General features: G+C 39.9%; 1 protein-coding gene across 3 annotated transcripts in view; it reads left to right on the forward strand.

Annotated features, from left to right (window-relative positions):
- Positions 1 to 23,932, forward strand: part of DLG5 (discs large MAGUK scaffold protein 5) — a 108,709-nt gene that overhangs the window by 19,703 nt on the left and 65,074 nt on the right. For all 3 annotated transcript variants that reach the window (XM_040606257.1, XM_040606258.1, XM_040606259.1), the window contains exon 2: positions 20,989 to 21,057. In XM_040606257.1, coding sequence (XP_040462191.1) covers positions 20,989 to 21,057 — 69 coding nt within the window. The remainder of the gene's footprint in view (positions 1 to 20,988; positions 21,058 to 23,932) is intronic.

Raw genomic sequence — 23,932 nt, forward strand, 5'->3', positions numbered from 1 at the left:
CTGAAAGGTACTGGAAAGTTGAGCGGTTGCATTGGTGCTGAGTAGCTTTGTGGGCTCTTGGTCGACTGTTCTTCTGGCTTTCTGCTTGGTTTTGGAAAGGAAATGGAAAAAGGATGTGAAAAATTTGGAGTAATGTTTCTGTTTGCCTCTTATAATTCCTTTATGCTACTCTTCTCTCATTCTGAGAGATTTGATTATGGCATTGATTAGCATCTTGAACAGCGGATTGATGTGTTTCAGCCACTTTGCAGTAGTTTGGCTGTAAAATACAGAAAGTTGCAGTTTACAAGCAAAAACTAATTGGAATATATTGCCAAAATTCCTTTAAAGAAGGAAAAACATTTTTACTGGCAAACCAAACAGTCTGATGTCCAATCCAGCCATTCCCTTTTATGGTTCCTGGTAGGAATCTTGCAGCGTAAAGTGGTGAAACAGTCTGAGACCAAAACCAGGGTTTTCTGGTGGTTTGATTGTGGCAGTGTCATAACCCACTTCCTTCTTGCAGGGTTCAGTAGCATGGGAAGCTCTTCAGCTCAAATCCCAACCGCATGGGCTTCCTGTGGGTGTTTGGAGACCAATTAAAAGCCACACATGGGGGAAGGGAGTTCTTTTTTCCTTCAAAGAAAAGTTTTTGGGTTTTTTTCATTCCCCACCCCAGGATATATGTGTTATAGCCATATATGTGCTGTGGAGTAATTTCTTCTTGGGCCATGTTACCTTCTTAGCTTTGGGCAGAACCTGCGTATCTTTTCATGCCTTATGTTGGTTCCACACAGTCAGCTTTGGTAGAGGCAAACTGTTAAATGGTTTCTGGTAACAGATTGGCAATAGATAAAACAGCTTGGGGAAAAATTTCAAGAATATCAGTGGTCTGCATATGTCTCGTACCAAAAATGTAGTTTGGTAGAGAGAGGTCCTTTTAAATGTGATGTTGAAGTTCTGGATGTGCAAGTGCAGTGTATCAATTGATACCTTTCTCGGTTAAAATTGTGTGCAGAGGATGTAGTCTTACAAGCAGCTGAGAGTGAAAAACCAGGGCATTACAAACCTGGCTTCTGACAACTGGGGCTTTCTACAAGTGGCTTCTATGTAAAGGGAGGTCGTGCTAGTCTCCATCCTCAGACATAGTGTTTTCATTCTTGTAACTCCCCCAATTTTTTTCATTCTTGGTTTTAAAGATCTTTCTTGCAGAATTTTTCCTGGAAATCTCATGGGAGGGTTTGTATTGGTGGTTTGTAACAAAGTCTTGAGTTTGCAGCTGTGGAATCAAATGGGTTTTATATACAATATATCTATTACATATATAATACATACATATCTATATATAGCCTATATTTTGGATGGAGCGAGGGACATAGCTTTTTCCTGTAGAAGTTAATTTATTGTCACAATGTTGGTTCTGCACAGTGTGCCTCGAATAGGGCATGGCTGAAAGTGTGGATGTTGAAGCTTGCCAGGCTGTCCTGCACCACCATAAGTGGGGCCGCAGTTCGGAGCTGTTGATTTTTATGAAACTCGTGTTCATAATCGAGCTTATTTTAAAAAATTCTTCTAATGAGAGAAAAGTGAGTTGTATAGCTGATACTGAAACATTTTCCAGAGCCTTTTTGTACCTACGCATACGGGTTGTTAGGCACATCTGTCATGTATACTGCTGCAAAACATTCAGACAAAGGAGAGTATTTTTAAGCATTATTTACTGAAGGTGTGAAACCTAAATAATAGCCATTCTCAGTCCTTTTACTTGTGCCATAGTATAGTATTTCAGTAGTGAGAATAGCTTTCAGAATGAACAAATTCCAATAAATCAACATGGTTCTAAGTTTTGAGAAGACAAATAGCCTTTCTTCCTACATAGCAGCTTTGTATTCCGCACAAAAAAAAGAAGTTGCTAAGGATGAAAAGAAGAGGTAGGTGGTGCGCAGCCGTTGTGTCCTGCTGGGTCTGTGCTGAGATGGTGATATGCCTCCTGCAGGTCTTCCAGAGATCTTCTGGCTATTTTCAGGAGAAATAAGCAGAATGGGGACCACAGTCACCTTTGTGTGAAGACTAAGATTTGAAAAGTCAGCAGGTTCTTTTTCAGTCCACAGGCAAATGTAAGGACAGAGTCTCGGGGCAGCGTGAAGAACACTTGCCTTTACTGTTTGTTTCACTGACATGGCACATAAATTAGATGAGACGTGCATCTTACGGGGGGAATAAGCTTTGCTTATGCTCTGTTTTGGATTACTGTGTCTGTGGGTTTGTAAGAGATAAAATATTAGAATATATATTTGTCTTTTGGTGTAGTAAATGGCAATGGGTACCCCCTCGAGGGGCACCGTTTGCTGTCTGAGCAGACATAGGAATATCAAGACAAATGAACATTGACTCCAGCTGTAGCTCAGGTTTCTCCAGGTTCTCAATTTCATCCCGTTTTCCAGCAGTCTAAAAGCACTCTCAAAGCTGCTTATAAATTTTTTGCTACATCCGTTCCTCTGTAGTATTTTTATTCAGACAATAAGCACAATTTTCTAGGCCTGCCTTTTAACATCTGTAGTACTGCTGTATCGGAGCCTCTGTCTTGGTAGCAAAGTGGGTTTTATCGTTCCTGTTTTCTTTTCTATGTCTGTATACGGCCATGCTGACAGCTTTCCTGCCATTCACAGCTAAAGACAGGGCAACAGGACTTGTAGAAATCAAAGTTGTGGTTTATTCTTTAGAACTTAAAAGTTCATGCATCTTATTCCTCTTAAAACATGCTGTTAGAGTTTTAGTGTTGCTTGGCTACACCTGTGGAAGCCATGTGCATGCTAGATTGCAGTTGTAGGCTGTACTATCCAGGATTTATTTTTTTTTTTTTATTTGAGGTTGCTGAAAGTTGTTGTTTTGGAATGTTTTTTTTAGTGGAAAAAAAGCCCATGTGGTAACATTAATTTTTGCTTTTCAAACTGGTGTTTTACTGTCTAGGTTTTAACTTTAGTATGTATTAGCGTAATATCAAAATGCATGGGAAAGATGCCAATCATTTAAATATTTATTGTGGCTTACATGGCTGTGATTTATTTTCTGGATTTTTCTGGTACTGTACCTGCTGCTTGTGGGTGTGTGAAGGTAAGGGAGCTGTATTTCGGGCTGAACTGTCACGATGAAACAGGTGGTCACGGTGGCAGGAGAGCTATTGTGATGTAAAATGGTTCAGAGTGCACGGTTGGGAAAACCCACTGATCCCTCCTACCCTCCTTCTTTGCACTAATTTCGTGACACTTGAGGCTATCTGTGCTTACATCAACGCGATGTTTTATGGGTATTTCTGATTTCTCAGAGCTTTACCATTTTAAGAGCAGACACGGAGCCACTGTGGGTGATATTACTGTGCTGGCAGTTTCGCAGAAAGCTTTCTGCCTCCCATTAGTTTTGGGGAAAATGCCCAGTAATTTAACAGTTCTTAAGATTGATTTCTATGTTTTTTCTTGTTCAATATTGCTGGTTAAATCTTCGGGTTGTCTAAAACCATCAGTTATTTTCTTCATTTTCATTGTTTGTGGGAAGAACAATAGGTGTATAGTGTACAATGAATGGACTTGCTGTGTTCTAACAGAAATTTTCACCTGAAACTTTAAAAACAGTAATAATGCTTTCAGTCACCACTAGACACATATTCGTGTTCTTCTAAATGTAGGCTGCTGCATTTGGCTTAAGATACTGGTGATCTTGCAACTAGAGGTGTTTGGAATAGGTTTTTGAAGTTTATAGTTTTGGGAAGTTGAGCCTGAACCTAGTCTTGCTGCTGTGTATCAGCAGTGACACTTTATTTTTTAATATACTTTTATTTTTAAGAAGTTAATCCAGCCACTTTTATTGTCCTGTCGCAATTCTTAGAACAGAAAAATGTTGCCATTTTTTCCAAATGGCATCTGTTTTAACTCATAACGCAAAAACCACCTTGAATCAAATAAGTGTTCCACCTGTCTTACTATGTGTTGCCACTTACTATCATTTCAGACTTCTGTTTTTCCACTCTATGAACATACGTTCTTCAGATACAGTATTAGATTTAAAAAGAAAAGAAAGAAGAATGTGCAAGTGGTTTCCTTCCCTCATTTCTTGGAAAGTAGAAAGTATAGGCATGATCTCTAGTTTTGAAAATAGAATACTATTTTTCAGGGTAGGAAACATTAGTTAGTAATATTGATGATATGATGGATGTTTTTGGAAGATTATGTGTGTTTGGAGCCAAGGGCCGTGGCAGGGTCTTTCTGGTCCTATAAAAATTGGTCTCTCTGCTTTCAGAACACAGCTTTTCTTTCTCTTCTCAAAAAATACTAGTCATGTAAGGTCTCCCCTTCCCCACAGCAATGAAAATGCTTACTTTTTTCTTGCTAAGGCAGACAAAAATTGGGAAGGAGGAATATTAAAGAGGTTGCCTTCAGTAAGAAGATAAGCAATGTCTCCGAAAGCAGATGCCAGATGATGATGAAGAGCTGGGCCTGGCTCTGTTTCTGTGCAGATAGGAAGCACCTCCACTTAGGAGGGATGAAAATTGTACAGGGCCAGCAGGTTCCTTAAGGGCTCTGATTTCTACTTAGTGGGGGAACATAAAGGAGCGTGGTTGCCTCTTTCCATTGTATTCCAGCATCCTAATGGACCAGGAATAACTTTGCTGATGCTGCCTGGATTTCCTTATCCTGTTTCTACTAGTTCTGCTGGTTGTTTTTTTTCCCCTATCTGATGGGAGAGGAATGGTTCATAAGCTCCATTGTACTTCTGAAAACACAAAGCAAATTCCAGTGCCTCTCTACATGTGCCAGTAAAACATGATGGCCCAGTTGTTTGATCTATAGTCTTTCTGTCTGAATGTTTATCTTCAGCATTTCTTTGAAATATTGAGTCATCTGTTCTCTTTAGCTGCCTGTTATCACTGCTGCTTATTTGTTGGATATTGCTTTTATTTGTATCTGATGTTAACTCGTGTAGGTGATAAATGTGCAATTACATGTGTGTGGGAGAAAACATTGCAAGTCCAAATCTGCCAACGTTGTTGCTGATGAATTCTGAACCTCGCTGGCCAGAGGGCACATACTTGCCGTGCAGGCACGAATCACTAGGGGATCTTTTAATCTGTGCAAATATTCTCCCTTTTTATGGCAAGCTGAGGAACCAGGGAGATATATTTTAAAACCATGTAAGTCGTGGCTAGAATCCTCTCATCTTGAAAACAAGGTGATGCTGATCTACACTCTCCAAATGTGTGATGATTAATCGTGGTTAGTATTTGTGCTTTTATGGAATGTTCACAGGGGTTCAGCCTAAAAGCAGCAGGAGGGAACTAAGTGCTGTAACTAGGCAGGATGCTTTCTTTATCCTGTTTAATAAAACGTACCTCCCTAATACAGGTTTCCGGTACAGAGATGTTGTGTACCTATCCAAAGGGCCGTGGTTGTTCAGGTATATTTTTCAAAACTTTCCTGGTGCCTCCCCTTTCTGTGTTAAAATTGCTTCTGGATGGCATCACCAGAAAGCCCCTGAGGCTGTGCTTTTTGATGGGGAAACTTCTGATCTTTTTAAAATGAACGATGTTCCAGTTCTTGGATTCAACTTGAGCTCAGTTGTGAATTGTAAAGCTTGTCCTGTATGCCTGGGAGGATGCTTCTGCTCAATTTATCTTGGATAGTTGCAAAGACTGAACAATCAGCTCCTGTGTGTGGAGCTGGTGGCAAATCACCAGCTTCATTTTCTGGTGAAGTGGTTGGTTAGCGCAGGGAGTTTGCCTAGGCAGGGCAGAGACGTTAGCAACTCTGCCAGTTTACACTCTTTTGGGTTTTGGTTTTTTTTTTTTTTTTTTTTTTTTTTTTTTTATGTGTTGTTTTTTTTTTTTTTTTTCCTTCTTTCCTCCTGATAGTCTACCTGAAGGTAGCAACTTTATTGTATGATTTGTTACGTTGTAGGACTTTGATGTTTGTACTTGTTTATAGTGCAGTGGCAACTCTAGTTAGATGGGTGGAGAGGGTTTGTGGGGGGTTTTGCTTGTTGGTTTTACCAACACTTGCCTGTTGAGTCCCTTCCCTCTGATAATTTGCCTAGGGAGTGGAGAAAGACATAGTTTGTGAAACTGAAAAATAAATGAATACGACCAACCTGCAAACTTGCCCCTATCAGGATACATTACTGGATACATACAGAGAATGTGCTAAAAATAGGAGTACTCTTTGGATTAAATCTCACTGGTTTATGCCATTGTCCTCATACAGAGTATAGTAGCATGTAGGATATCTGACTTGGCCCTTAATGAAAAAAGTCTGGACCTATCTGAAAGTCTATAAAGAATAAAATATTTCCTTTGGTTAGAAACAAGTTTTTATTTTTTGTTTCCAGGGTTCTCTATAGCAGCTTGGACTTCTTTTCCCTTCCCACCCCCCACCCCCACCCCCTTTGGTTTTTTTAATTTCCATTCTTTGCATCATTTATTCTTTTTTAATTTGAAGCACAGATTTCATAAATATTTCTGGAAGGTTTTCTGCATTTCAAGTAAAACAGAATCAGCATAAGCATCACTAATTATAAGGCAAATGTAGCCCTTCAAGTGGAAAGTTGCAGGATGTGTTTTCCCAGTAGGATAAAATGTAGCACAGGAAGGGAAAGCCATGATTTAAAGAGCTACTTGCTATCAACCTTCTTTTCAGTTGAAGAATTTAAGTTTTCTCTCAAGTTTTCCACTGGTGTTATTTATGAAAGAAAAAGAGATAGTTATATGCTTTCATACAAATTAAAACCCTTTTGGGATTTGTTGCATTGTGGATTTCTAATGGATCAAAACTAATATTCACACTTGTTTCTGACAAATCTTTTAATGTACTCAAAATGTCAATTTTTGGAAGATATTACCCGACCAGAGAGAAGAAATAGTATTTCCCTTGAGGAACTTGTGGTTTACAGCACAATTAGAAAAGACAGAACTGTTGAGTTGAGCTCCGATTTTCTATTTGCTTTTACATACTTCAGTTGACACAATTAAACTTCTTTTTTAAACCATGTATTTCTAACATTAAAATCCAGCAGCAGCATCAGAACAGATGGATGTGGAAAAACTGTAATTGAATGTAACGTAGTTGTTTGTAATGTTAATATTTTGAATATTCTTGATTTATCAAATGGAAATACAGAATAAAAATACTTTTGTAACAACAGGAGACGATGCAGTACTATGCGAGAATAAATTAAAGAAATGGTGAAAATGTCCTTTAAAAACGAGTTGCAGTGTGAAAGTTTGCTATAAATCATGACAGGGTAGGCTTTAACCTAAACAGTGATTCATCTCAACCTATGTTCTTATAGTCATTTCCTAAGCTGTTTCATATTATGGACTAGTTGAATTTGGTCTTTATTGTACTGTGTTTCAAACATTTGGTGGTTATGGGTACAGTAGCATGCTAATTCATCTCAATTTGGGTCTTCTGGAGGTTTTTTGAGGGGGGAAGCCGTTTCTTGCTAATAGGAATTGCACGATTTTGGTTATGATTTAATTGGTTCTTAACTGTATGTCACTGTTTCATACTGAAAGCAGTGTGCATGTGAGGAAAACAATGAAAACAATGGATGTCTCTTTTTCTCTGTGTGTGTGTGTGGGGGTTTCATTAAACCCACTGCAGTTCTTCTCACGCTGTTTCTGTCCCCTGCGCACCCTTGACCTCACTGCTGCTCTTATGGCTACTGCTGAAATGGGAAACAACATAAAACACTCGATCCTGATGGCAGCTGCTCGCAGTGGCATGGTCTCCTTTAGGAATATCCCCAGTATCTTCAGAACCTGTTCAAGGAGGAAGATGTAAAGAAGCTGGTTCACTGAAGGCTCAGAGTGGAGATGAGGTGTCAAAGTCTGCCATTAAGCCTCCACAACAAAGCCTATTTCAAGGCTGCCTGTGGAGGCACGATTGCTGCTGCCTGTTCTGTTGCTGATATGCAAACAGTAAAATGTGGATGTTTATACGGTTAAATGAAGAGGTTGTAAAGTATTACGCAGTCTATCTGCTACTGCAGACCACCTGGCGTGCTTATTTAAGGCACGTCTGTGCTGGCAGCAGTAGCTGAACCTGAATGTTAAAGCTGTCCTCAGTCAACCTTCACACCTGACAAGTGGTGCTGATGGGGAGGCAGCATCCTCATCTGCTCCTGTACTCCGAGGGATGGAGGTGAGGGAGGGTTGAGGGGAAACCACAGCTCTGTGAGGGGCAGGTGACTTTCCAAGCAGGACAGGTCATGACTCGGTTGTTGGCTCAGCGCCCACTCTTGAGTGGAAGGCAGGTCTCTCCCCACAACAGCTCTGCCTTGTGCTGTCCAGGATGCCATCTTCTGCTTCTTCAGTGCTGTAGTCCTGTTTGTTTGCTTTTGTCTTCTCTCCCATCACTGTCTTAGTGGACTAGGGGCATTGTATTTGCATTTGGAGTAGCGTGCCGGACATAGAGTGCATTCGACGGATTTGTAGCCTGTGCTTCTTTGCAGACTCCAGGGGGTCTGCTGTGCTCCACTAAGCTTAGTGTGTCCTGTCATGTAACGCTGATGCTGCCGCTTCCTGCTAAGAGTGGCATTTCAGTCTTGTCACATCTTCGGTGCAGTAAACTTTAAAACTTCTTTCCGGAGTTGATGGAGCTGATAGCATTTGCCTGCCTGTATTGCAGGCGTTATTTCCTTTCCTTACGGTTGATTTACAGTGAATATTTGGCTTATAAAAATCCTCCCGTTACTAAGATCCACCTGGCTGTCACTAGAACCTCAAGTTCCTGGTTATTTGTATGCTCGCTGCAGCTGCTTGCTTGGTACCCCAGACGTATTGGCTTAAAAAGTCATAGCTAGCCCATTTTTAAGTCATTAGCCACTCTGTGACATGCTGGAGCCACAGCAGTTGCTTTTTCTGTAAATAATACTCAAAAAGGCTAAAAAGCCTTGCTGTGTAGGAAAAATACTCTCTAGACTCTAAAATTGATTTCGTCTCCAAACAGGGCCTGTCATCAAGGGAATTATCTGAAAGATGAAGTCGGATGGAGCCCCAAGGATAGCTGTGTTGAAGCAAACTCCTTCAGCTCTGCCAAGCACCGCGTTGCCTTGCAGGGCTGCCTCACTGCTCTGGCCTCAGCAGAGGCTGAGGACACGGTCTCCACCTTGCCCTGCCATGACCATCAGGGGAGGAAAAGTAGCAGCGCTCATGCCTTGCAGAGGAGAGGCAAAAAGGGGGAGAGAGGAATGCGTGCCATAATTGCTTCCAGATGAATTCTTTTTTTTTTTTTTTTTTTCCTTCCCCCATCATTCTCTGCTCTTAGCTCCCAGGTAGAGTGAGCACTTGTATGCATGAGCACCCCGGTACGTGGGGGAAGATGGCTTTTTGTTGTATTTAGTCACACATTGCTTTTGCCATTAGGAAGCTTAAGCAACATTTCTCTGCGTTACTCTTTGTGTGTGTCAGGGAGAGGTTTGCTCACACGCACGCTGGCGGTGCTGGCGGCAGAGGTTATCAGCCTGTTGCTGCCATCATCACAGCAGAAGGTTACCTCTGGTGAGGGATGAAACGTTCCTGTGGGTGGTGCAGCCGTAACCAGAAGAGGCATGAAGTTTTCCCCTGGGGATTTCTGCAACAAATGATTTTTGTGAATAGTTCATACGCAATAGACCTCTGTGATAATTGCTCAGTGCAGCAGAGCACTTAATGACATACTGAATGGTATTGTTTAAATGAGGGTGTAGGTGCCATTTCTTTTTTGTATCTGCGTGTTTGTCTTCTGAAAAAGTATAGTCTATGGTCCAGTCATTTATTGGTATCAGTACCTTCTCCACCCGCTCCTCTGAGGTCGTATCAGTGCTTGGCACTTTGAGAAGTTATCTGATTAAGTGATTACCTTTGTGAAAACTTGTACCTTTCTGGAAAGATCCTGTATAGATGCACACAGAATGTTTGCTCCAATTTGTCCAGTTTTAGAGAAGGGTCTCTGTCACTTTGCCATGGATTCAACATTTCTTCTGTCTGCAGCACTTGCTGCACGCTAGTAGCATCCATGCAGTTCTGATGACCTTCCTGTAATTGCAGATGTCCTGAAGAGGACTTAGGCCTGAAGTCTGTAGGTAACAGGCAAGTACTGAGCAGAGCCTTGTACTCTGTGCCTACAGAATAAATATATATATATGTGTTTATATGTAATTACTGCTAGCAACAGGGTTTCCCGCTCTACAGCACTAGGAGGGGAACAAAAAAAAAGCTGTATGTTTTCTTCTTCCTTGCTTTTGCTTTCTTAAATGAAGTAGTGTGTTGCAGAAAAAAAAGAAACTTGTCAAGGAGACAAGAAATCTTAGATTAAATGATTTAGCTTAGATGTATCTGCTCTATTACCATTTCAAGTAACAATTGCTGTAAACAGAAAGGCAGAAGAAGCTTGGAAGAGCCCTCTTCTGTGTGAAAGTGCTTGTAGGTTTTTTCATTGTAACAACACAACAAAGTTGAATTTAAAGCGCTTCTCTGACATACCTTAATAAAACCATCTTGGGACGCTTTATTCTGTTGTTTTTCTTGAAGGGGGGATACTCAGAGGCTGAATATTGAAGCACGCTATGAAGAGCAGTATCAGGAGAACTCATTTTTCAGGGCTTAGCTGGGGAGCATGCATCTCCTTTCAAGGTTGAAAGGAGTTTACTTGAGCATTATGCCAGGTTTCATACAGAGTAACAGAAACGGTTTAATATAGAGGTGCATGGTTTGAAAAAGTCAAATGTCATAATGCCACTTCATCTTCAAAGGAGGTGTGTTGAATATTGGCTCCCACAAAGTCTGAATTTGGGTGATTGTGTTCGTACATCTCTGGCGATCCTATTGAGCGGTAGACCTGAGCTAGTTTGTGAGTTGTAGAGAAATAGGGGATTCAGGCTAGACATAACAGGCTCGTAAGTTTTCCTAATTGTTGTTATTTATAACATTTAATATGGAGAACAGCATATAAGGAGATGCCGTGTAACCACAGCTGCTTCAATCTGATGCTGGTTTAGTTCTTGGAGGGTAACAGGAGCCGCTCTTTGAGAAGAGTGTTCCAGCTGCTCTGTTCTGTTTCTGGTTGCAAGTTTGGTCCTTGTTGATGTGCTAGGGCTGTAGAAATTGGAAGGATTTTCAGAGAAGTTGGCTTTACAAGATTAAGCTGTACATAGGCAAATTAAGTTTAGATAAGGTGGATAGTACGCGGAGAGGGAAAAAAAAGGCCTTTGGACTTTGATGTTACTTCTCTGCTTGGAATCACAAAGGACTGGCCTAAACATGGCCTTTTTTTTTCTTTTTTTTCTTTTTTTTCCTGAGCTGTAAATAGAATAACCCCTTGGTGTGATCGTGGTCATGTTTGTGTTAGGTGCTTTCTTCCCTGTGTGCCTAATTCTCCTGCTGTGCAGAAGTAAGCTAGAACTATGTTAAATCCCTTTGTCCTTGTTTAAAAATCTCTGCGGAAGAGGAAAGCGATGTGGCTTTAACCGTGCCTTTATCATTGAAGCAGATCAGTTCTTATATTTAGCCTGTGTTTAGGGATGGGTGTAGGTACATGTGTGTTCTCAATGACTTGTCCTAAAAAACCAGTTTGAACCATAATTCTTGTTAGTTATGGGCGAAGCTTGGATTAGAAAAAAGCTCAGGTTAGGCACGTGATGGACGCGCTTATCACCCACGCTTCTGCAGAGGGAATGCCCCATCGCAAGCTACAGTGTGTTAATGAAAGGGCTGGATGTGTTAAGAGGCTAGTCTTGAAGAATTAGTGCTTGGTTTCCTTGTTACCTGGTAGATCTCTAGTCTCTTGAGTGTCGGTGTCTGGAGGTTTAAATACCTGTAGTTACTTTTGCCTTTCTGTTTTTGGTTTGGGTTTTTTTTTTTTTTTTTTTTTTTTTTTTTTTATGGCATGGCCTCTTTACAAACGTAATTAGGTAGTTACTTTGATTTAATTCCAAAATTTCAATTAACTTTTAAATATAGCATTTAGTTGCAGAGTTAATAATACTATTCTTAAATTTTATTTTGCCATTCATATTACCTGACTGCCCGATTATTTGATGAAATAACGTGCTACAAAGTTCTGTGTGTGTCTGTGCAAACTCAGTGAAGTTCAAATCTCTTAATTGTCACCATTGCGAATTTAGTAAGGCATCTGTTGCTGATTGAGAATGCATTTGTAGGGGTGTAGTATTTACTATCTTCATCCTGCAACAGTTCCTTCCTTTTGACTGCATAGCGTGTGGGTATTTTCTGAACATAATTTCCTTTCACTTAAATCTTCTAGGGTCCGTTGCAAATGGTGGACAGCATCATCCTCCAGAAATCTCAGTCAAGACTACTTGCAAAGCTTTTGGAATATAGCTTGATGTAAAGAATTGCCTCCAGATACAGAAATAATTTTGCAAAGTGAGCGTTCCCTGAAAGGAATGCTGCATAACAAAACGGGCAACCAACCAGTCTTTCTTCAAACTTTTAAGAACTGGTTAGTGTGCTCGGAAAAATAGGTGTGGATATATTGTTATCTGGGGTTAAAAGGAGCTAGCAAGGAGATTTGAATGCGTTCAGGGATACTATTTCTGTCAAAGTTCAATGAAAGGGAAGAACAGTCTGAGCTGTCTGTTCCCAGCCCAAATTATGACATGTGACATAGTCCATCATCTCTCTATTCCTTTTTCCTCCAGAATAAGAATGGATGCATAATATTTCCTTATTCTTAAGAGTTGTGACTCAACTCAGTGATACTGCTAACAAGTTTCGTACCCCAGCATTAAATGGGATTGGGGTGGACTTTTCCGGATTACTTGTCGTATTTCCCAATTCACCTGCTTTTTCTGCAGTTGTAGTGAGCAATGGCACCCTTCAGTCACGGCCTAGGAGGAGTCCAGATTGCGTCTCAGCTTCGTTGGTGTCTGGAGCTGCCCAGCTGGCTGTTCACGTACCATGCGATTAGAGCCCGAAGAGCTCTAGTAGTCAGTATCAGGTTCAGCAGGTCTGGAGTGTGAGTTCTGTGGACAGAGACCATTTGTAGCAGAGCAACATACTTGGGACACTTCCTCCACTTTGCACAATTCCTTTACTTCGTCGTTGTCAAGGTGCCTTAACTCTCATCTGCCATATACTTGTCAATGAAACTCAGAAAATGGACCAGGACGACTGAGCAGTGGCCTTGAAAATGACATTTTCTAAATGTCTGACAGATGAAAGCCAATCATGATCTAGATACAGGGCAGATGAGAAACTTTTTTAGAAATAGGCAGCTCTGAGTTACCACAATCTATTTGGACAGTGTAGAGGAATAGGCAGCTGGGACCAAATGGGACCAGGCTGGGTGTAAGAGTGGGCAGAATGGGGATGTGCTTTGACCACTGATACAGAGAAGAGCAAAGGGGAGTTTGCAGACGCTCCGTGGGTGAGGTAGATGGTACCAGTGGAACAGCGGTGGATTTTCCTGGAATAGGTTAACTGGCATTGTTAAAGCGGGTATACTAAAAATAATTCATAAAACTGATTTTGGTACTTGATAAGGTAGTCAGCTGTTATAATACCACATCATGTTGGTCAAACAGAAGACGGCACTGCTGCTTTGGTAATAATGGAAGGACCACCTGTACAATCCACCTGAGCTGAAATAAATGACAATTTGTTTCACCTACCTGCATTGCAGTTTTACTAAGACTTGGCTTTAAATGCAGGTTTTTTCTATCATTACTAAATGCTGAGGTTAAAGAATCTGGAGCCAGTTATTCTTTTTTTGGCCTTTTGAATGTCAGCCTAAAAAATATATGCATTTCTTTTGTAAGAAAGTTAGCAGTGAAGGGAGTGCATGCAGCTCTACAAACTGTAAGTTGTTCTTTTGCCGGAATCTGAATAATGTAGGTTTGCATGCTGATATTTTCTCAGTAGCTAGCTATGTTGCTGTTAGCCTTAAAATAGCTGTTGAAAAATCATAACCCATCTTGCTGCGCTACCTAATGGAAATTCAGGGCTGTAAGAGGAGGGCAATGGCCATTTGCTGTTGCAGTTCTTCTTAGCTGAAATGGAGTGTTGGAGACAAATGACTTGTCAAGACAAAATGCACTCACTAACATGGTTAAAAGCCATCCCAGTCAAAAAGCAAGAAGACAAAGGTTAAAGCAGTTGTTTCTGGTTTTCTGAACCTGAATTGCTGCAGGACTTTTTGAATAAACAATAGCAGCAGCGGTTATGATTACATCTTTGGTCCAACTGCTCCAGCAGATATAATTTATCACTTCTGATGTGGTTTCACAAAGTGCAAGAGATGAAATTAGTTGTTTTATAAATTGCAAAGAAAGAAATGGAAGATTGGAAGGTAGCAAGGGACATGATTTCTAGCTGACTTGATATACTTAGGTGTGGTTTTGTTTGTTTTTTAAGGAGTCATAAGCTTTTGTAGCTCTTGGTTTCCATTTACCAGCTGGTAATAGCTGCTGTCCTGCTAATAAAACTTCCTGGTAGCTTGGCTCCTCCGTCCCACCTCTTTAAGGCTTTATTAGGCAAAATGGCTTGAATGCTGTCAGCTGAAGCACTGTCATCTTACGTGTTTTGTGAATCAAGCTGTGCAAATTCAGATCTGTTAAGACTTGTAATCTTTTCTGTGCTTCTTTATGTCAAAAGAGGATGATTTGACCCAATGCTCACAATGCAGCAAATGAGAACAAGTAACGCTAATGAAGTATGTGGACAGCAGCGGATGTATCCTAATGGTAAAGTAACGTAGTGGTAACGAACTGCCTCGTTGTCTTGCCTCTCAGCCTTTCCTCTTATTTTCTCACTGCCACTCTTCTGCTTTTGTTTTATGGAAGGCACCAACATCTGCTTCCTTTAATAATTCACAATGCAGTGAGATGCACCACCAGTAGTCCAGTGACATGAGATTTCTGAAATCTTAAAGATAGGTTGGAAATTCTTTTCAGCATAGATCACTGTATTGCTTCCTGGCTAAGGAAAAAAAATACCTCTAAGAGAGGGTGCACTTAGGAATACATGTTTAGAAATGTCAGTCTGTGGGTTTATACTACTATGAAGTGTTTTGAACAGATGCTGCTAAGAAAACAGGAATTTTACAGATATTTGTGTAGCGTTGTTTTTAACAGCTGAAGGTCAAATGCTGTACTTGACTGTGACTGACAGCTAGGACGTGAAGCATCTGAACTCAGGGCTTCTTTACTGATGTCTCTGGCCTCCAGCAGGTTATTTAAGTTTTCTGAATCTAAACCTACACAGAAATTGTCATATTAAATCAGAATCAGCCTGACTTGTTATTCTGTCACCAGTGCTGGTTTTCACTGTGTTTCAGAGGAAGGTGCCAAAGTCCTTGTTTATGTGTGAAGTTTCTGTCCTCAACAAGAGTTTATCACAAGTTTAATCACTTGGAATTGAATGATGGCTTAAGCACTAAAATGTCTATCTTTTCTAAACCCACACATTTAATATTAATATCTTGATATTTCTTAAACAGGTTGTTGTACAATGTTTTCTCCATTGTAAAAGGAAAATGAACTTTTTGACCCTGTCTCTGTGAAGGTGTTCCACACTGAGGCATCTGGGAAGTAAAAATTGTGAATTTTTAGCTGCTTAATTATTTAAAAATCTGTTTAATGTTCATTTAGTTTTCATGGTGTTCTAAAATTAAGATTTTATGCCAGAGGGCTCAGCATGAAGGACCTGTAGGTGTGCAGAATAATTAACAGCCATGTTTAAAAGCAGATGGGGGAAGAGGCAGCAAACTTTAGCTGATGTGACCTCTACCACCATTTTTCCTTTACTGCCAAGTTTGTACCTTTGTTCTTGGAGATACTCCTATCTTTAAAGGTAAATGGCTATGGAACATCTGAAATAAGTATGACATGGATGGAAGAAAATACCCCATTGAAGGGTTTGTGTGAGGTCAGAATTTAGTATCTGAATGTCACACAACTTGCAAGAAATGACTGTGTCTTGCTCTTTGTGACAAACCTGGCTGCACAGGCTGCCAAGAGAAGGATAGCGTCAGAGACAGAGCATGGCACATCATGGGATCTTAAGCTCCTTGGGCAGTTTTGTTCGTTGTGAAGGCAATGGGAACGTTGTCATCTGGGTCGCTTCCAGTTCTAATCAAACTTTTTCGCTCCCCCACAGCAAGTAGGAGTCCTGCCAAAGTCATTTGGGTTTGCTGCATGGAGATGTGGATAAACAAATGTTTGTCACACTGCCCTCTCATCTGGTGCGTTGGACCTCCATCAGAAAAATCATTTGCTGACAAGGAGTTGAATCAGCTGGCAGTCACTGTGCTCGGAAGGGAGGTGGGAGGAAGAGCAGATTTTAATTAACAATGGAAATTTGCAGCAGGGGAGCATGGAGGGGTGTTTAATGTCATCCTTAAAAGCAGAGGTGTAGCAAAGAAATTTGTGCCGGCGAAGCGCTCCTCCTAGGCTCAGCCCTTGTGAGTTAAGTGTTCCTAGTTAAGACAGCATGCTTGATTTAGGAGTCAGCCGTACTGCAGATCTGAACGCGATCCTTCAAGAGGGGTGACGTGCCCAGAGCTGGGCAGCTAAGACCAGAGCACTCCCCATCTTGGGGATGAAACACCTCATGCTCCTTGAATTCAACCCTGGTTCTTCACCCACTCAAACAGGTTCAGTATACCTGCCTCTCCAGCCCTGTGCTGGAGGTGTGTATCTGAGGGAGTAATTAGTCTTATTCCTACGCAGTCATTTAGTTAATATAGCACGTTTTGGAAGATGAAATAGCCTTCTTTCAGATAGATACAGTTCTGTAAATATTTGAAAGCAAAATATAAGTTTTGAAAAAAATATTAATGGATTGAAAGCATCTGTGCAATGAATTCTGGAAAGCTGAGTCCCTGTGTCTTCTTTTGCCGCTGCAGTCCCCTGGAATGCGCTGTGCTGTAGAGCCACCAGCAGAGCCTGCCTGTGTGCACGTATTTGTACAGAGGAGGAGAAGGTGCTACACAGCCGTGGCAATCCTGATGTTCAGCCTACAATGAAATTTGAACACAGCGTGTTTTTTTCTCAGAAAATAATTAGCATTTAGTCTTAGAAGATATTATACTTGATCCTGTGTGCTGCTTTCTGGCAGAAGGTACCAAGTGCAAGCTTCTTTTGGAGGCTTTACTTTGCGATTAGCTGGCTTGGTTTTTTTGGTCTCTCCTTGAAGTACAGGTGATGCCCGGTATTACGTGGTGCTTCACAGTTCAAAGGTTAGAAAGACAAATGAGAGAAATGTTCTAATTTTGTGCTAACAATTTGATTCTAGCAGTTGAGATTTGGCATTGCTGACGAGGAACTTGCTTGGTTAGACAGTTGGTGTCTTGTTAGGACATGTAACTCTTCCCTGTCACCGTCTTCCTTAACAAGGAAAACACACATCACCCTTGCCATGTGGACGTTGTGTGAAAGATGGTGGCAAAGTGGAATCCAGTTCTTCTTCTGTCCCTGGAGATGGCTTTCCACAGTTAAACTAGTTCCTTTGCTGAACTTGCAAGTTTTTAAGTGGCCTTCCTGTCATCTGACTAATAAAGACCGTAATAAATTAAGGAAATTTGACTTGCTCTAGTTATTGAAAATAGAAGGAAATGGGATTCTTAAGATTCTCAAGTATATACTGTAGCAGTTTCGAAGTCCCTCTGTTCTGCCAAAGCTGTTTAATACAGCCAGGAACTGATCCGAAGCTTAAATCTGGATGACTAAAAAAGAAATGCCCCAAAAGCAAGTCTGCCATGCACAGACAGGATGCTTGCGCTCTTCTTCCTCTCTGTACGAATATGTATCTGTAAAAGACAGGTCGCTTTTTTTTATTATTTTCATTAATAAATTAAGTTTGAGTATTATCTACTGTGTTTGTCAAAATTCTGTCATTTCAAGTTGTAATTTTGATCTTAAAGCCTATGTCAGTGATCGTTAGGGTCAGTGAATTGAAATAAAACGTAGCAGGGACTTTGGCATGCGAGGTCAATACTAGTGGAAAAATATGAAAGACCAATATTTGGGAAAGTGTGGTGAAAGGCGTGTGAACCCCTGGGTGTGAAGCACTTTGAACCTGAAAAAGTAGTCATGGCTTCTTGTTGGGTTCTGTGTTCTGATCTTATTTTTTGTGCAGTTTGACGAGATGGACAGTGAGAAAGTTTTAAGTATTTAAAATTAAGTGGAAAATAGCTTGGCAAGGGCAGGGGGGAAAGGTTTTGCAACAAATTTCTTAAAATACTGTGGTTGTATAGCTCATGAATAATCAGGGTGTTCTAGTGCCTTTGGTTATAAGAAGTAGCTGAGGCTTTTTCCTTGCCTTTTTGCCTGTACCTGAGTTCCTGTTGGGATGATTTTGAGCGTTTTTATTTGTGAGGAGGAATCTCAGAGCACTTGCAGGTACTACTGAGGTGTTTCTGGTTTGATCAAGCAGAATATGTCAAGTACAGTGCTACTTTAGCCCGAATTGAATATGTGGATGTCTGTCAGTTCAGTACCTGAAGATTAATTTTAATACTGGGAAAGCTGTGTAGAATCCTCTGGGTGTTGTTTCTGATGCTTACTAATACTGCCTCTGATGACAGAGGTGGCACGTGTTGCGGATAATGGACTCATATCCTGCGTATTTTAAAAGCAAACAAAAGTAAACATACCCACAAACAGCCTTGGGAGCCAGACAAATGCTACTAGATTATTTTTTTTTTTATTATTTCATTTTGTTGTTGTGGTTGTTAGCAGGGAGGAATTATGAATGGGTCAGATGATTCCTCCCCTCTTCACAATTGTACGTTTCCTTGTGATAACATGCCATGCATACCGGATCTTGCATTGACAAATCTGAGCTGATGTTTTAAGAACGTCGCTAGGGAGAGTCATATGTCTCCATTGATGAAGTCAGCTTCGCAAAACCTTTCAATCTATTCCAGAGAGCAGGATTTAACTCGTTTTAAGTCTTGGCTCTGGCTTTTAACACAGGAAAAGAAGGTGGAAAGAATCAGTGCAAGATCAGCTAAGATGAGGTTTTGAGTCTTTTCTTTCTGCACTCTTCAAAAAGAAGCTAAAGCAGCTAACGATCAGTAAAAATTCGTTTAGGTATGGGACTCCTGTGTAATCTTTTAGAGCATCTGGGTGATTTTGCTTTAAGTTGCCGAGTATAATGAAGTGTCACTTCTTGGCACAAGATTTTATTGTGCTTGAGTCCCACGCAGTTTTGATACAATCTTGGTACGTGTTGTCTGTCGTCAAAGATGTCCTACTTTGTTTAATATACTGCTTTTTTCAGCTTCCCTTAAGATTCTAATCCTTTTAGTCCAGACTGCAAGAAATACTGCAAGTCATACGAGTTTAGAATATGCAAAGAGGTTGATTTTAATTAGTGCAGAAATGATTTTGCTTTTAATAAGCTTTAAATGAAATTGGGCCACAGCTTAAATTATTATGTGAAAATGCTTGAAATGGAAGCAAAAATTCACAGCAGATTATTTTTTTTTTATGAAGCCGGTGTGTCAGTGACATGCTTGTCATATATTTCATTTAAAAATCAGCACATAACAAAAACCTTACATCCCGTGCAATCATCTAGAAGGTTTTTTTAACCAGTATATTTTGAATCATTTCTCCCAGGGATCTGTCAGGTTAAACAGTCTACTTCAAGACTCACTTCCTTTTCTGGTACTTCTTTTCTGCCATGTCTGCTAATAAATCCAGAGGATTTGTTTGGAAGGACTTTTTCCTTACGTTCATCTACTTGTTTCAGTTTGCTTTAGCTTAGATATCACTCCTTTTAGCAAACGTAGGAGCCTCACTCTTTGTCAAGATAAACAAACATACCCCAATAAAGTTGGGGTCCGTGTCACTTTTACTAGCTGGAGGTTGGACCCCAAGCGTGTTTGCATTTTTAAATTCACTTTGTTGTTATTGTTCACTTTGTCAGTAAATTTATTTTATCACATCTTGGTTTTCCTTCACCTAACACTGTGGTAGTTATAGATGTCATGTCTGTAGACAAGAAACAGAGGAGATGAGCAAAAACTAGGATTTCTTTCTTACTTTGCATCCTGTCCTTTCTTTAATGTATTTCAAAGGTAGATCCATGTGTTTAATCTCGTGCTACTTCTCACCATTTATTTCTTAATTTCAAAGAGAGTGGGAGAAAGTAATATTGAAACTTAAGGAGGAGGACTGTAGGAAAGGCGGCTCTTGGAAGTGTTGAAACTGTCTTTGAGCTTGGCGGTTGTGAAGACAGGTCTCGCATCCCAGCTAGCGCTGGATGGAGCAGATTTCAGATCACTTCTGCACGTAATCACTCCCTGCCTTTACTGCGGGGCGTTTATCCTCTTCGTGAGGGATGGCGGAGCTGTTTAGTCTGTGAGGTTTTGAAGTAGGACCTGTTTTTCTAGTTCTTCTGGTACGCAAAGTCTAGCATACTGCTAAAACAGCTCAAATAAAGACGCCTCTGTCTATTGATCTATTAATATGTGAAAAAACTTGAGATTGTCGGTAACAGCAGATAGCTCTGTAGGTCCTTGCTTTTAAGGTCAGGTACTGAAAGTTGCAAATGGATGCAAGCATGGTTTGTTTACCAGTGAAATGAAATTTCTAAGTCTGAAGGAAATTTGATGATAAGAATAGAAATCGGTTATACAGCAAAATCGGAGCTAGTACATGTACAAAGATACGAAACTGAAATAACTCTATTGTCACAGGTATCACTCATAATCTTTGTAATGTAGTAGAGGCAAAACTCTATTTGCAGTTTATCTGAATTGTATTAGTAAAGTGTGTTGCTGAGCTCATTTTTACCATTTTATCCAAAATGATTTCCTACTCAGCACTCAGTGCAATGTTCATTTACAAATTATACTTTTCCTTTTAGCATTTTATGTGTTAGTGATGCGTGTTCTCTCTAATTTAATGTTTGGCATCTTACAGTATCAAGAAATTGTATGTTTAGCTTGGTTTGGGGAAAGGAAATGAAGAGGGGTGGAAAAAGTAATACTGTTTTTATCTTTCTAATTTTAGGATCTACGTACAGTGTGCTGTCCATCATGCCTTCTGATTCTGAAAGCAGCAGTTCTCTGAGTAGCATCGGTGGGTAAAGTATTAATCGAATGACCTGATGAGCGTGTCTTTTGGGAATTGGGAGAACAAGTTTCTATGGTTGCCTTCGGGAAGGGCAGAGGAATTCCAGTCCTAAAATAAAAGAAGTTGAAATATAAAATGTAATCATGCATCTTCATCAGGGAGAAGTTACACACCTTTTGTGTAGTGCAAGATAATCCTTTTCATGGCTGTATGCAGTTGTTGCCAATAAAATTGTTACTTATGGATACATTAGATGATTTTAACTATGCTTTGAGTTATTTAGTGAAATGGTGCAAAAATGGCAATGTTATACAAGTCTATACATATAAAAATATGTATACACATGCATATATGTGTGTATATATATATGCAAATGTGAAAATTGAAATCAGAGTAAAAGACATTGTAGAAACTAAAAATATTATTACCCAAGGTTGTTTGTTAGCCTTTTATGCTTTTGGAAGTGGCTGGAAGCTTTAACCCCCCTTTTTTTTTCTCCTGCATGCAATGAGTTGCTTCATTTTCTGTTTGTAAAGTAATTGGGAAAGATAAAATAATTAAAAAAAAAGAGGAAGAAGAAATTTGGACAAAACTCCTCTACCAACAAGATGATCTTGGAGTAACTGTACTAGCTGTCAGTTTTCCTGTTCACTTCTGTTGTGAAACCCACGTCAAAGTCATTTGCCTTGGACAGGGAATGTAACCTCTTGCATATTTAAAGTTCCAGTGTTGTGTCAGGCATCTGCAGACTTCCCTGACAGCACCAGGCAAGTCAGTTGGCTGTTGAAGGCTGTGGGCAGGCATCTGTTGCAGTCAGGGCTGAACTTTTAACTCCAGCATGCAGGAACAAGATTTTAGGTTTGACTGAACTATTTGCTGAACATACGGGAGGCTGGGACATGTTAGTTTGATTTTTATCAAGATCATACTTGTGTGCTATTACCTGAAGGAAGGATGTGATTTAATTTGCTATGAATAAATTGGGGCTGGAAATAGGAAAGAAAAAAAGTTCCTAACGTTTTAGGACAACCAGACTCAAAGGAACCTTCCAAAGAAGGAAGTTCTTCTAAGGTGAAATGCTGTAGGTTTATGGAATAATTGGATTAAGTGATGTTTAAGATAGGAGAAGATGCAGGTGGTTCTTTCTAGTTCCATGTTCCTGATTTTAAAAAGGAAAGGTATGCTTAAAACTATCTTATTTTTTTTGTCTTTTGGTGTGTGCAGTTTTTTTAACTGTGAATGCACTGTCTGACCTTTTATAATTTTGGAAGTAAAAGTAGGTAGAAGAACAGCTGATGTTTGCTATCATGAAGAAGATTTTTTACTTAAACAGTGACCACTTGCAAGCTACAGAGACATGGCCTCTATTTTGTTTTATTAATTTTCTGTGGCACAGTACCTTACAGAAGTGTGGGATTCCTGTTTCTGAATGCTTATTTAGAATTTGGTATTTTACTTCTAGGACATGCATTGTTCCCATATATGAGTCGGAAGTGAATTCTTCCCAAAGTATGTTTTGTTCATGTTTTAAAATATTGAAATTTATATTGAATCCTGATCTGTGTGTTTTACGTAAGGGGCTGTCCTTGGAAGTGTTTTTCTGCCTTTGGTGTGTGGTGGTGATCAAAGTTATGTCTAACCCCAAAATTAAGTGACCCGCTATTAAACAAAACTTGTGATCTAGTTTTCTCCACAGTTTTGTTTTTTCAAATGATTAAAGTGAGTTAGCTATTTAATATTTAATACATTAACAGCCAGGGGAATTCTTTGTTTGTGGCTGGCATGTTTGTTTTCTAGTCTGATTATAGACTTCTTATTAATGAGTATAATTTTTCCCCCAACCATTTTCTCTCCCTCACATCTTGTTCTGCAAGAGGTAATATTTTTCATGTGGTCTAATATCAATAGCAAAATTTCTTTGCTTAATAAAAAACATATCCTAATAGACATGTTTGCAAGTCATTCGGAAGCCACAGTCAGATTATTTTAATACTGACCAATTTGTTGAATGACAAACCATCATAACTGAAACTGTTTGCATGCCAGTTCCCTGAAGGCTTTGTGTGACTTCTTTGAATGGAATCCCAGCAAATCCTGAGTTGCTATAGTGTTTCGGGAATTTCACATACATCTTCCCCCATCTCTGTACCCATCTCATTGCAATACATTTTTACAAGGGCAATTCTGTGCAGTGCAAATGCTGAGTTTAGCCTGTGAAATGAATGCATCAGTGAAAAAAGGTAAATAGCTCATGGTTGGGAGACTGTGTAAACTTTGGCATACATTCAGTTTGACATTGGTAATTATACGTACACACATGTATATAAAGAGGTATTTTCATTTCCCCACTCATGCTAACCTTGTTCATGGGGCAGATAAGGGATCTATTTTATTATTCCTGAGTTCAAAACACTGGTTTTCATTAATATGTAACAAATTATTTTTTCTGCTCTACCTTGCTTATGTTTGCCAAGCAGCTTGGAGACGCGTTTACACGTTTGACCTTTCAGAAGCCAAGAGAAGGGTATTGAGGCCACTAATTAAGCCCAGGTAGAGAAGCAGAGAGTGAATCTTAGCATCTTCTAATTAAGAGAGATAATACAATATTTCATTTGTATACTTTGGACTCTGTAGTTCATAAAAGTAACTAGAGAAGGCTATGTCCATGTGCTTCGTCTTTTCTTTCCAACCTTAATCACCCTAGCTATTGTCGGAGGTGGTTTCTGCTGCCAGCATTCTTAATTAAGTGATCTTTTTCTGAAATACTTCCAAGTAAGCCAGGATGCTGTGGAGATGACTCTACATGTTACAGCTATCCTGGGTTGCTGAGTTAATTTATGAAGGTGGTGTATATAACAGTTGGTTTATTTTCCAGAAAAAG

This window comes from Falco naumanni, chromosome 9, assembly GCF_017639655.2.
Source record: "Falco naumanni isolate bFalNau1 chromosome 9, bFalNau1.pat, whole genome shotgun sequence".
In the NCBI taxonomy this organism is placed as follows: Eukaryota; Metazoa; Chordata; class Aves; order Falconiformes; family Falconidae; genus Falco; species Falco naumanni.